This window comes from Melopsittacus undulatus, chromosome 3, assembly GCF_012275295.1.
Source record: "Melopsittacus undulatus isolate bMelUnd1 chromosome 3, bMelUnd1.mat.Z, whole genome shotgun sequence".
NCBI lineage: Eukaryota > Metazoa > Chordata > Aves > Psittaciformes > Psittaculidae > Melopsittacus > Melopsittacus undulatus.
Window position 1 is genome coordinate 111,926,738 of NC_047529.1, and position 13,368 is coordinate 111,940,105.

The 13,368-nt window shown below is 49.6% G+C and overlaps 1 protein-coding gene across 1 annotated transcript; it reads left to right on the forward strand.

Moving 5' to 3' along the window:
• The first annotated feature begins 105 nt into the window (after window positions 1-105).
• Window positions 106-11,496, forward strand: TTL (tubulin tyrosine ligase). The gene is made up of 7 exons (XM_034060984.1): window positions 106-368; window positions 3,110-3,188; window positions 4,470-4,702; window positions 7,541-7,676; window positions 7,765-8,034; window positions 8,985-9,128; window positions 10,147-11,496. The coding sequence occupies exons 1-7, from the start codon at window positions 212-214 to the stop codon at window positions 10,262-10,264; spliced, it is 1,137 nt and encodes a 378-aa protein (XP_033916875.1). The 5' UTR covers window positions 106-211; the 3' UTR covers window positions 10,265-11,496.
• Window positions 11,497-13,368: the final 1,872 nt, after the last annotated feature.

Sequence of the window (13,368 nt, forward strand, 5' to 3'; positions counted from 1 at the left end):
CACACCAGGGTGCCGCGGCCTGCGGACGGGCGGTGCCCGGTAACGTCAGGGGGCGTTCCGCTCCACTTCCGGGTCACCCCCCCCGCCGCGGCGGGCCGGGCCATGCGGAGGGGGGCCGGGCGGCGCCGGGCCCTGCCTGGGCTGCGGCGGGGCCCCACGGGCATGGGGCGCGTCCGGGGCCGCCGCGGGTAGGGACGGGAGTGCTGCCGCCATGTACACCTTCGTGGTGCGGGACGAGGGCAGCAGCGTGTACGCCGAGGTGAGCCGGCTGCTGCTGGCCAGCGGGCAGTGGCGGCGGCTCCGGAGGGACAACCCGCGCTTCAACCTGATGCTGGGCGAGAGGAACCGGCTCCCGTTCGGCAGGCTGGGTAAGGCTGTGCCCCGCACACCCCCGCTGCAGCCCGGTCCTGCCCGTCCCGCTCGGTGGGCTCCGCCGTCAGCGCCCGGCGCTGCGGGCAGGGCGTGCCGGGTTTGGGGGGGGTGTCCCCGGTCTCCCCGCTGGTGCCGGGCTCCCTGTCACGGGCACCCGGTGCAGCCCCGGGTGCGTCGCTCAGAACAAAGGGTGGGAGCCGGGAGGGTCTCGGTGCGGCCGCTTCCCGGCCCCGGGCTGGGCTCTCCGCAGAGCCGGGTCCCAGGCATCGGCTCTATCAGGGCTTAGAGGATCCCCCATCGCAAGCGGCTTAACCAGTGCTCCCCCCCCCCCCCCCCCGCTCCAGAACACACAGCCCAGCTTGGGGGTGAGAGGGGCAGAGGGCACCTGGAGACCCCCCCTCTTGTATGCCACAAACCTTCGGGGTCCCAGCACCCATGGGTGCAGCCCCCTCCTCCTGCCCTGCCTGCTTTGTACTGCTGCAACACGCTTGGGGACACCCCTGCAGGGGCTTTCCCCCCATTGCAGGGGCTCTGGTCACCCAGCTTGGGGCTGTGGGGAACGCGGGGGTGCCTGGTGCAGGGCAGGGGCGTTGCAGTGCTGAGCTTACATGTTATGGGGGTGTTGCTATTGTTTGGGACTGGTGAGGGAACAGGTCTGAGCCAGGCACGATCAAACCTTTGCGCTGGAGCTGAAGCTGGTGGGGGTGTGCCTCTGCAGGGGATGACAGCATGTATAGTGCCCGCTTGGAGCAGCGTGAGGGTTATTCCAGAGGTTCTCTGTGTATCTAGGCCCAGGCTAGCTTCCATCCCCACCTTTCCCCCTCCTTCCTGAGTTCTTCTGTCACACTGTCAACATGCAAGGTCCTGGGAGCTTCCCTGTGCAGGATTGTCCCCTGCCTGCCATGCACACTGCCTGTCCAGGGCACAGCCACCTGATAATCTGCCCCATGGATGAGGAAGAGCCCAAGAGCAGGCAGGGAGAGTGCCATGCACTGCCTAGAGTGGGGAGAGCTGAGCCAGGCACTGGCAGGGCTGTAAGGACCAGAGATGCACCGTCATTGCCTGTGGCTGGCAGGTCTCTGTGCATGGTGCCAGCTGCTGTGCTGGCTCCTGTCACCAGGCCTGTTGTAGCAGGTTTGGGATGAGAACACTGCAGACCCCAGCCGTTTCCTTCCCGCAGTCCCGTGTCTGCATCCATTGGCTGGCAGGACCCTCCTGGTCTCCCTCCCTGCTCTTGGACCTGGTTTCTTCCTTTCTGGGGTGAGTTTGCAGCACTGCTTCTGGCTGCAGAAACATCAGAGCAGGAGGAGCTCCCTTGCCCCAGCAGCTCCAGGGCAGGATGGCTTTTGCAGCCCTTTTCCTGCAGTTCAGACCCAGCACTGATTGCTCTTTCAGACTGCAAGTCACCAGCTCCAGCACCTTTTCCCTTGTCTCCTCATGTGTTTGTGAGTGACAGGTCCACATCACATGGCAATGCCATCTGGTCACCTCCCAGCATCATGGTGTCTGCAGCAGGCAGGGAAGCACCAGGGGAGGTGTAAAGCAGCAAGGATGCTCACACACAGTGTAGCCAGGCTTTAATGTGGCCAGCAGGTCGTGCCTTGGCACTGGCTTCTTCAACCCATCCTCCTGTAGCCAGAACTGGTTGTCTGAAATCAGTAGATTCAAACCAAAAATAACGTGGTTATTTTGGTGCATCTTCCAAAAAGCTGTATCTTCTCTATAACATTTTCCTAAAGCTGTTGTCCTGAGCAACTGTTGCATCAAAGCTGGGTTGGTATGGTTTTCCTAAAGTCTCTACTCAGTGGAAGGAAACATTAATTCATAGAACTGTAGATATTCGTATTACTTGGGGTTGTACTAGTGGGCACCATGTGATTAAAATTAGGTGAGACATTAGGAAGAAGTTCTTCCCTATGAGCGTGGTGAGGCCCTGGCATGGGTTGCCCGGAGAAGCTGTGGCTGCCCCATCCCTGGTAATGTTCAAGGCCAGGCTGGACACAGGGGCCTGGAGCAACCTCGTCTAATGGAAGGCGTCCCTGCCCTTGGCAGGAATTGGAGCTGGATGCGCTTTAAGGTCCCTTCCATCCCAAACCATTCTATAGCTTAACTCTATGTCTTGCACTCAGCTGGAAGTTAGATAGGATGGCAGCAGTTGTCTGTAGTGTAACTCAAATCTGGGCGTCACCATGCAGTCTCTCCCACACAGCCACTGCAGCTGAACATAGATGTGCAAGAGGCAAGTGATGCCTGGGGCAGTACCTGGGTCTACCTCTGCAAACTGCCAGAGTGAAGTAAGACACATCCTTTAACATTTCCCAGTGTCCTACAGAGAATCCTGCTGTACATAAAGAAAGAAATGAGGCCCTGTCCTGAGCTGCATTCTTTGTATTGTGGTGGGCTTCCCTGCGTCCTCCTGCTGCATTTAAGAGTAGCTCAAATCTTCACTTTTAATAACTGCCACCAGGAAATGGAGAACATTCCTTGAGTGATGTTGCCAGTTCCTAGCATGAGTGAGGAAATCATTATTTTCCATTAGAATATTGAAGTGTCAGGTTTTTGTAATTAAAAGAAAGGAAAGCCAGGAACTAGTACTAGCTTAGAGTCTGTTTCTGTGACACAGGGCAAGGAAACAGCCTCCATTCTCTGCCCTCCTGCACAGGTCCTTTCCACCAAGCCCATGTGTTTCCTTTATTAATGGAGAAGTTTGTCTGATGTCTTTGTTTCCCCTTTTTAGGCCACGAACCCGGTCTTGTGCAGCTGGTGAATTACTACAGGGGAGCAGACAAGCTGTGCCGCAAAGCATCTCTAGTGAAGTAAGGCATGCACCGAAACATTACATGGGTTGGGCAGAAATTCTTCTGAGCATGGTTGAGCGTTGAGGCTCTTGAGAAGGTATTTCACAGAACAGCTGCCCTGGGAGTGTCCCAGCACGTGCTGTCTTCAGACTCCTGTGCTGGTCTCCGGAGCTATCTGAGTGCATAAAGACTTCTTTGTAACTTCAGGGGAAATGCTGTTTCCACTGAATTATATCTGCTTGAAACCAGAGAGTGCATTGAATCAGATTAGAGCCAAATCAAAAGAGAGGAAAAAAAAAACCCAAACAACCCATATCTGCTCTTTTTCCTTGTGGACATTTAATTCAAACTTATTCCTTTTATCCTGTTTCGTACAGAGACACTAATATGCCTTCACTAATGAAATTTGTTGGTCAAACAAATGCTTGGAAACATCTCCAGGCAGAGCTCTGGGAGTTATTTCTGCATGACCAGCCATGCCAGGGTCTCTTGGGGAAATGTGGATGAGCTTTCATTGTAGATAAGCTCTTCCCTGTGCAAACTCTGCAGCCATTAGGGCATCTTCATGTCAGAGCTCTTGATCTCCTTCAAGCATTTGATTCCACATTAGTGTTTGTGCTGCCTCGTGCTAATGCAGTCCTGCAGAGTGGGTGTGTGAAGAACCTGGTCCCAATCACTTCACAGCTGTGGTGGTGTTTGTCAGGAACTAGTGGAGTATTCTTTACACAAGCACTTGCGGTGCTCCCCAGCTGGATTTCTCTGGCCCGTGGTCTAGAGGCAGTGCTGGAAGTGCTTGCACACCTCTTTTTCTCTCTTGGAGCTTGACTGACCTTTCTGACTGTGGGTGAACCATGCATCCAGCTACTTAGGAACCCAGGGGACCACAAATTACATTCCTCAAGGCAATCAGGAAGTCACTTGCTGCCAGTCAGTCTCTCACAGAGAGAATCAGCAAGTCATGAGCTCTGCTTTTGGCCTTCAGCAAGCTCAGAGTGAGCATTAAGAGAGGCAGGCAGCAACCTTGACTCTGAAAGAAAATGGGCCTGGGCTCTGCTACCAGGAATTTGCTGGCATCTCTAGACGTTACTGGAAGGAGAGATTTGCCAGAGACATCCAAGACACCTTGGGACATGAAACGTGTAACTGTGTCCTTGCTTTCAGTGGGTTCCCAATGGTCTTCATTGGCCACTGCTATTCACCACCAAGCAAAAGAGCCCAGTTAATGACACTTTTTACTTAAATGATGCCCATGCAGGTGGGGACTCTCTGGAGATTAACATCCTGTCTCTATTCACGCAGGCTAATCAAGACAAGCCCTGAACTATCCGAGTCCTGCACGTGGTTCCCTGAGTCATACGTGATTTACCCAACAAACTTGAAGACCCCTGTGGCTCCAGCCCAGAATGGAATTCGCCATCTCATAAACAACACAAGGACAGATGAGCGGGAAGTCTTCTTGGCAGCTTACAACAGGCGGCGGGAAGGCAATGAAGGCAACGTCTGGATCGCCAAGTCCTCAGCTGGTGCCAAAGGTTCATTCCACAACAAAATGAGCCACCTTCTCATTATGTCTTACTCTTGACCAGTAGAATCCCAGGGTTTGGCTAAGCCCAGCTGATATCTAGCATGTCTATGAAAGGTTTCACCTTCCAACTTTATGCCAGTCAAGCCAGCACAGTGCTATTCTTTGTCTGCTTGGTAGCATGGCTCTTGACAAGTGTTGTAACATGCACACAATGCTTAGGACGTGGATGGCAGTGAAAGGACCACCCATTTTCTATGTTTGTATCTCAAAATATGGGAAAGTTTGCTGCAGGGAGAAGGCAGCAGGCACCAGAGGCAAGGGGAATACATAGAGCAGGAGATAACAGACAGAAAAATGGGATACGTGGAGGAAGGCAGCCAGCAGGACAGCAGCCTTCAAGGGCAAGGATGCCAGCTCTCCATGCTGTAGCTAAGCCTGCTGCAAGGAGTCTGCATGATAAAACTGTGCCTCATGCTAGCTTTCTTCACTGCTCTGCTCTCTTGGCTGTGTTACTGAGAAGCAGCAGGAGAATATGCTTATGTTTGTCAGGGAGGAGGAGAGATGAGTCATGTTAATCTTCTAGAGGAAGTTTTAAATGTCTGGGGATTACATCTAATGAAGAGGAAAGCTTGTCAATATTAATTGCCAAGGCAGGTCCAGCTGATTCGGAGAAAACTCCAGGAACAAACTTGCCAACAAAGTTTGCAAGCTGACAAGCAGGTATTCTTTATTGTGGCGCTGGGAGACACGGGGGATAGCTCCTCCTAACGTGTGTCCCCAGATTGCTACACAAGCCATCCTTCTATAGTCCCTGGCCATACATACATATTCATGAGGCTATGTATGGGTTACGTTATTTTCCAGAAAGTTCCCCACATGTGTACAGAACTGTGGTGGTGGTCTCTGAGGGTCGTTTACTTCTTCCACCAATCTTCATCAGTCCTGGCAGCCTTTGAGGTACATGCAGTAGATGCTTATACCAGTTTAATTGGTTCGTTAGCTCCAGAGACATAGTAATCCTCCTATCCTCCTACTTATCAGTTAGTTTAACTGCAGCCCATCCTGGACACCTGCCATTCCCAGATACTCCTTATCCCTGTGTCCTGGGTTCAGCAGTAGCAGTCATTTTTTCTCCTTCTTGGTAGCTGGTGCAGTGCTGTGTTTTGACTTTCGGGCTGAGAACGGTTGCTGATAGCACCAATGTTTTGAGTTACTGCTCAGATGTTTGGTTTGTCCAAGGCCTTTTCTGAGCTCATGCTCTGCCAGGGAAGGAGGGAAGCGAGAGGAAGGAGAGACAGGACACCTGACCCAGGCTACTCAAAGAGGTACTCCATACCATAGCACGTCATACCCAGGATGTAACCAGGAGAAACCCGGAAGGGCTGGAGCTCTGGGGGGATGGAGGAGGTATCGGTCGGTGCTCGGTCAGGCAGGGTGGGGTGAGTTATGGGTCGGTGGCTGGTGAGATTTTGTATTCTCTTCACTTGTTATTTGCTTTATCATTATTATTTGTAGTAGTAGTAGCAGTAGTGATTTGTGTTATACCTTAGTTACTGGATTGGTTTTATCTCAACCCGTGGGAGTTACATTCCTTTGGTTCTCCTCCCCATCCCTCTGGGAGCGGGGAGAGGGGGGAGGAAGGGGTGTGTGGTGCTGCGGGAGACTGAGGTAGGGTTTTAAACCACGCAAGCTGTGTGGACTTGGTTTAAACCAGGACACCCTGTGTCCTGTTCTTCTAGACTGTTTTTCTTAAAACTACATCAACTCTAATGATTTATCTTGTGCCAGTATGTTCTCTAGCTGTACTCTATTTTTTTTCTATGTACCATGCACCTCAGTAATTTTCCATTGCTACTGTTACAAAGCCATCAAACTTAACATTGCTTAAAACTAATTCTAAAGGTTTACATATTCCATTTTGTGAGTTTGTGTTCCCCTTGTTTCACAGCTCAGGTACAGCTGCTGACCTGGGACAAGTCTAGTGGAAGCTTGGTTGTCGGTCAGTGAAAGGAAAATTAGAGGTTTAGGATGTCACTTAAAACTTGAGAAATTTTTCAGCTGTGGCTAGAGGTTTTGATCCTTTGTTTGGGAGAAGAGTCAGCTGGCCCATGTAAGCTGCTTTGCTGCCTCGCTGGGTACACAGTTAAGCTAACCTCCCCCTTGATTCACCGTCTGTCCAGTGCAGAGGCTTACAGAGGTGTTGTTTCCCTCTTTCCCCCAGTGTGCAGCCTGTGGTTGTACCAGTGCCAGACAAGTGTTAGGTAATTTTACCTGAGCTGGTTTATCCCTCGTGGCACAGTGCCATCCTTTTCTCAAATCCCAGAAGGGATATGTTCTCTCTTCATTCCTCCGCAACAGTGGCTTCAGATCTGGGCTCCTGCAAGAAATACACAGTGACAGCTTCAGCCATAACGTGGCAGTATTTGAACAGCACATCTAACTTTGTTAATGAAGATCCCCCACAGCAGGGAAAACACTGTCTGTACCAATGAGTGTTTTGAAATGGTGCTTTTCTTAATTCAGCAATGATTTTAATAGGGGCTGAAATTAATTTGGTGAGCAGGGCGATGCTGTGCAAGCGTGCACATGCTGCCTCTGATGCATGCCTCTTCTCTGGCAGCCAGAGAAGCCAGGCAGGGGTATAAAGTCAGTCTGCTGTCACAGGTACTTTTGGTTCCCATTTGCTTTAGCTCTGGTTACCAGGGAGAGAGATCCCTGTACTGTGGTAACAGCCACATGGCTTTGTGGGCAAATGAGCCATGGTCCACACTTCACAGCCCTGAAAAACCTGCAGCAAAAGTAGAAGGATCCTCAACCTGATTTTGCCTTTGTCTTTCTGTGCCAGGGGAAGGGATCCTGATTTCTTCAGAAGCTGCAGAGCTCCTGGACTTCATCGATGAGCAGGGACAAGTGCATGTGATTCAGAAATACCTGGAGAAGCCTCTGCTTTTAGAGCCAGGGCATCGCAAGTTTGATATCAGGTAACCTTTTCTGCTCTTGTAACACTGGTTTCCATTTTCGTGCTCTTTTTCTTTTTAAGCCACTGTGACTTGTTCTCTTGCCCCTCAGGAGCTGGGTTCTTGTGGATCATCAATATAATATCTACCTCTACAGAGAGGGTGTCCTGCGGACCTCTTCCGAACCATATAACAGTGCTAATTTCCAGGACAAAACCTGCCATTTGACCAATCACTGCATTCAGAAGGAGTATTCCAAAAACTACGGGCGGTATGAGGAAGGCAATGAAATGTTCTTTGAAGAGTTCAACCAGTATCTGATGGATGCCCTGAACACAACGCTTGAGAATAGCATCTTACTGCAAATCAAACACATAATAAGGTAGCCAGCTGCCTGTTGCACAAGGGAACATAACCCTTCAGTGACAGGGAATATGTATGGACACAGCTGGGGAAGCAGACAGACTGACTGACAAGGGAAGGGTTTCAATTGTGTAAATTTAAGATAAAGCCATAAACACCTCAATGTCACTGCTCAGTGAAGATGGACCTCCATAGGTGTTGCTCTCTCCAGGGTATGTGTCAATGTGTCTGCATTTTGCCAGTTGTGGCTCGACAAGGATGCAGTGAGATCACTTGGTAGGGGAAGAGGGTAGGTCAAAAGACAGGTCTGGGAAAGGCTGAGGTTAACATAAGGTGTGAGAGGAGAAATGAAGCGAGACTCAAGTCTGTGGGATCTCACTACCTCCCCCACTATTAGGAAGCAGCAACACATCTCATTGGTGTAGGTTGTCTTAGTCCACACAGAGTCACCTATCTCCTGGGCACAGAAACTACCTGGAGGGAGATCTTGGAGATCATGGTGCTGCAGAGAATCCAGGTGTTCGCAAAGTGATCCTTCATGGTGGAATTTACTTTTGAGTTCCCCATTGCTGTTACATGATGTTTGATGAGCTGTGAGGCAAACAAGGTCTCAGTGGCAGTTCCTTGGGGACATGGTGTAGCCCTTTCTGCTCTGACTTCTGCTCCAGGCTCTAATTGCACATCATGTTCTTCAGCTTGCCTCATTCAGTAGCGAGTGTGGCTGCTGCTCTCCAGCTCTTTGGGAGTTAACTCAGGAGTGTCCCACATGTTTTTTGATAGTTACAGATTGTGACTTGGCAGGGACCTGGTTACCATGACATGTGTTGGATATGGCTTGTAATTTGGTGTAGGCCCAGAGAAACAGAGCATCCCTCCAATTAACTGTGCTATACATATGCCCTCAGAAACTGCAGTGTGACACATGTCTGCAGGGCTATTAAACTTGAGTTTCTGTTTTTCCCTTCACAGAAGCTGCCTTACGTGTATAGAGCCTGCAATTAGCACAAAGCATCTTCACTACCAGAGCTTCCAGCTCTTTGGTTTTGACTTCATGGTTGATGAGGAGCTGAAGGTCTGGCTGATAGAAGTCAATGGGGCCCCAGCCTGTGCCCAGTGAGTACTCAGTTTCTGTAATACCCTTGTGATGCCACTGTTCATGTGCCTTACCCAAAACATAGCTGTGTCCCAGGCCCAAGTGACAAAGGGGAAAGAAAGTGAATGGCTGGAGAGTTTTCTAGGCACCAGACACTAGTTAGTGCCATTTGATTTAAGTTCATTGCTCCTGTGTTTGGTATCTTGCAGCTTCTTTCCTACGTGAGATGGAGAACTAACCTTAGCTTTTGGACATAAGGGTTTGTATATAACTTGGGTCATCTTTATTGATACTATTGGGTTGAAGTTCTGTCACAGAATTAATGCTTCAGGGGTCAAGTAGTTTTTCAGTCTCCCTTGTGGAGCCACTGGTGGTTGGTCTTTACATGAGCACATGATAAATGACTAGCATTAAGGGCAGCAGCTGGCAGTGAGTGAATGGATTTGCAGGCAGCAGGACCCCAGAGCACACTATGAATGCTGCAGATCAAAGCCTCCAGCAGCTGCAGGGAGGCTGGGACAGCCAAACAGCTGTGCCCATGAACGTCTCTGAGTAGGCAGAGCCGGAGGTGGTGTATTATGTGATGGAGATGACTGCTGAAGACTGAAAATCTTTGCTAAATGGGCACTGTATCATGTACGAGCCTGGCAAAACAGAACAGACTGTATATCGCTACATTAGAATTTGATTAGATATAGATTAGATGTAGATAAAATTAGATTAGAACATCACTAACAGTAGTCAAAAAATACAGGTCAAAACTATTAGCCTGTTCAGCAGCTTTTTCAGAGCTAAGGCTTGGGGAGCTTTCTGAGTTCAGGATGCCCCCTTCACCACGTGCACTGTGAAGCAGTACTGCCTTGCACACCCCTGTGCTACTGTATGGTCAGAATTTGGCTGTTGCTGGGTGGATTTGGGTTGCAGCAATGCTCTGTTTGCTTTGTGCCTCTATGAGAAACTGCATGTCTACATAAAAATTAGGGGGTTGCTGGTTTGTCTCGCCTTCGTATCTGATCCTGTCTCTCTCTCATCTCTTAGGAAATTGTATGCAGAGCTCTGCCAAGGAATTGTGGATGTAGCCATCTCTAGTGTGTTTCCCCTCAGTGACACTGGGCAGAAGACAAGCCAGTCATCGTCAATCTTTATCAAGCTGTGACAACAACAGGAATTGCCTGTGCTGTGCACAGGGATAGACTGCACCCGTTGGGTCAGCACAGTGCAGTGGCTTATCTCAGTATCATGCCAAAAAGTGATAAAGACAGGCCTCCTATATTCTGGAAAAACATGGAGGAAAACAACAAATCCAGGCATCCACACAAGAGCTGCAATGAGCCAGAGCTCTGGCCAGATAACTCTGCCTGCATTCACCAAAATCCACTTTAGAAACAGCTCGTGTGACTTTGATACCTGAAACAAATCTCTGGGAGAACAACAAAATAACCTTAAAATGAAACCCCAACAGGGATACTATAATGCTGTATTAGCTCCTTCTTTTCTATAGAGATAACATTGGGTTTTTTAAAGGAATTGAGTGAAGAGAATGATGATCTCTCAAGACATCGTGGCTGGGAAGTTGTCCTCCTCCCGCTGTGTTTCCTCTTTCCTCACCTACTGCATCATTAGTGCCTTAGCTCAGCTCCAAATAGGTGACTCCTTTACTTTGTTCCTGATATATTTTGTAGAAAGGAGCAAGCTCTTTTGCATCGCAGGATGCTTAAAACCAGGAACACCAAGAAGTCAGTTTCCTTAAGTCATGTTCCAAGCTGGTTGGCTGAACACCCAGGCAACGGCTGGCAAAAGGGTGCTGAACTGCAGGTGGTGAATTAACCCAAGCAAGGAAGGCAGTTTTGTTTATTTATAGCTATCCCATTTCCTAATGAGATTTGAATCAGTGTCCATCCTAGTCTGGTGCAGTTGGATTCAGTTTAAAAGAGGTAGAGACGCCCTCTCGGGGCTCACTGGCATGCTGTGGGATTTCTAGCATCACTTTTGTGCTGAGAGTGTTTCAAACAGCAGAAACCCGACCTCCTCAGCTTCTTCTGAGACACTGCAGTGGACTGAGCCTCTTCTCTAACCTTTCACCTTCACACATTTGAGCCTCAAATATGAGACCTTTCAACCCAAATGATTTTTGACCCATTTGGTCCAGCCAATTTTATTCTCCTCCATTTGACAAATGCTGTCATTTTCTGCCTTGAACACAGTCCACAGCTCAGTCCCAGCTCTGGGGAAGGTGGGTGAAGTTTTGCAGACCAGGAAAGGCATTCCCTCTGTACAGGTTTGCCACACAGCTGGGAAGCCATGTGTTCTGGTGGGGAAGGGGAGGTGAAAATCCTTGAGGTCCCTGAATTTCAAAGCTAACAGCTACTAAATCCTTGGCTTATTGTCTACCCATGTGAAGTGCATCTGAATTTTCAGTGTAAGCCCAGCATATCCCTCCTAAGGGCAGAGCTCAGTGGGTGGTGTTCAGGGCTGTGTTCTGCTGCCTCTGGCAGGAAAGGTGCTTGGCACCCAAATAAGCTGATTCCTGTTACCCAGACCAACCAAGCAGGAGGTTGTGGAGGTTACAAGCTGCCTATGTGTAATGTGAAATGAATCAAGCAATGGGATTTCTGCCTCTCTCAGAAGATCCTAGTGCTTTGGTGTACTTGTCTCTGCTCCTGACGGAGATTTCAGAGATCTTTGTGCCAGCAAGATGATCCTGGCACCTTTCTGAAGGCAGGACTGAAGTGCTCGGGCCTCCTTGGAGTGATGCATTTTGATGATGCTGTCATGGGATGGACATTCATTGTGACATGCTGTGAATCTGTGAGTGGCATCATTTCACAAGATGAAGAGGGACCGTGAATGCGTCGGTTCATGAGGTGGGGAGCACTGGGTGAGAAGCTGGGAGAGGACTGTGGTGGAAGAATTTGTTGTGATTTTTAACCTTATGGTAGCACATAGGTGTCAGAATGTCACTGCAGGCCAGGTGAAAGCATAGTGGTAACAGTCCAGGGTAGAATGTAGGCTGTAATGGTTGTCACTCAACTTGCAAAATTCACCACATCTCTATTAGCATTTTCAGATTAGCTTATGTGAGCCTAAAAATCACACTTCTGTGCCCAGCAAATGGAAGATCTGATAGCATTGCTCTGGTCCAGGATGTGCCTGGGGTGACAGAGGAGAGGCTGGGTTCTCCCGAGTTCTAGGGCAGACAAGGGCAGAGTGCAAACTGAGAAGGGAAAAACATTCCCCATCATGAAATGAGAAATGCTAGTTTTGTGGGGTGCTTAACCCATCCTTCTTCTCAAAAGGGAAATCCCTCCCTTAGTGCACAGTAATGTGAGATTCCTGCCCCTTGGCTGGTGATAAGGGCAAGGAAGCTGCCTGCATGCAGGCAAAAGCAGCTAGTACTGCTGGGGGGAGTCAAGAGCCTGTCTAACCCAAGGCTTTTTCCATCCTGGATCGCATTGTGGCACATCAGCAGCCAGGCATTTTTTGCTGCTCAGTTGAAAGTGAGACTTCAACTGAATGGTAGAGCCATGAGCACAGGAGATGCAGCAATTCATACCCTGCCCATAACCAAGCTGGGCTTGCAGGAGATGGTGGGTCGGTGTTGCTTTAATCGTTACCTTGTCTGCTGAGTTTTTTAGGAACAGGCAACAGCCTCTGGAGAATAGCAGGTCTATGTGTGTTTACCCTCTGCTCCCAAGGTCCTCCCCAGGGTAGAGAACAGGAGGTGAATGATGAAGGACACAGAGCACAATGCCTAAGGTCTTGCACAAAATCCTAGCTGCAAGATGGAGCAGAGGATGTGTGTGTGGCTGAGGGACACGTTGCAGCCATGGGTACACCTTGGGATGCTCAAGCACCAAGGGATGCTCACAAGCCCTCGTGAAACTTGTTTCTTTTTTTCTTTTTAGGCATACACAACAATAAATGTTTTCTAGCTTATTTCAGCTGAAAGATCAATAGGAAAACGTATTACCCCTTACCTGAGCTTTCACAGAGAGTGATGCTGGGTTTCCAGAAGACGCCTCCTGTATAGCAGAATGTCTCTAGTCTTAGTTGTATCCCTTCATGTCAGGCTTGAAGGATTTCAGGCCCGGGTGCTCTGGCTGTGTTTTCCAGCAGGGTCTGGTACCGCTGGACTCTGGGTTTCAGGTAACTCCCATGTGGCTTGTTTCATACCAGGTTAGTCGTGATTACCATGCAACAGCTGTTGTGCTCCTGCTGAAATCCAGTGGCTGCCCACAGAGAACGCCAGAGAAGGCAAAG

Bases quoted from the DNA above. Each gene is read 5' to 3' on its own strand.
- TTL (XM_034060984.1), top strand. From the start codon at position 212: ATGTACACCTTCGTGGTGCGGGACGAGGGCAGCAGCGTGTACGCCGAG. The intron at 369-3,109 runs GTAAGGCTGTGC...TCCCCTTTTTAG, and splicing joins GCTCCCGTTCGGCAGGCTGG to GCCACGAACCCGGTCTTGTG. The intron at 4,703-7,540 runs GTTCATTCCACA...TTTCTGTGCCAG, and splicing joins GTCCTCAGCTGGTGCCAAAG to GGGAAGGGATCCTGATTTCT.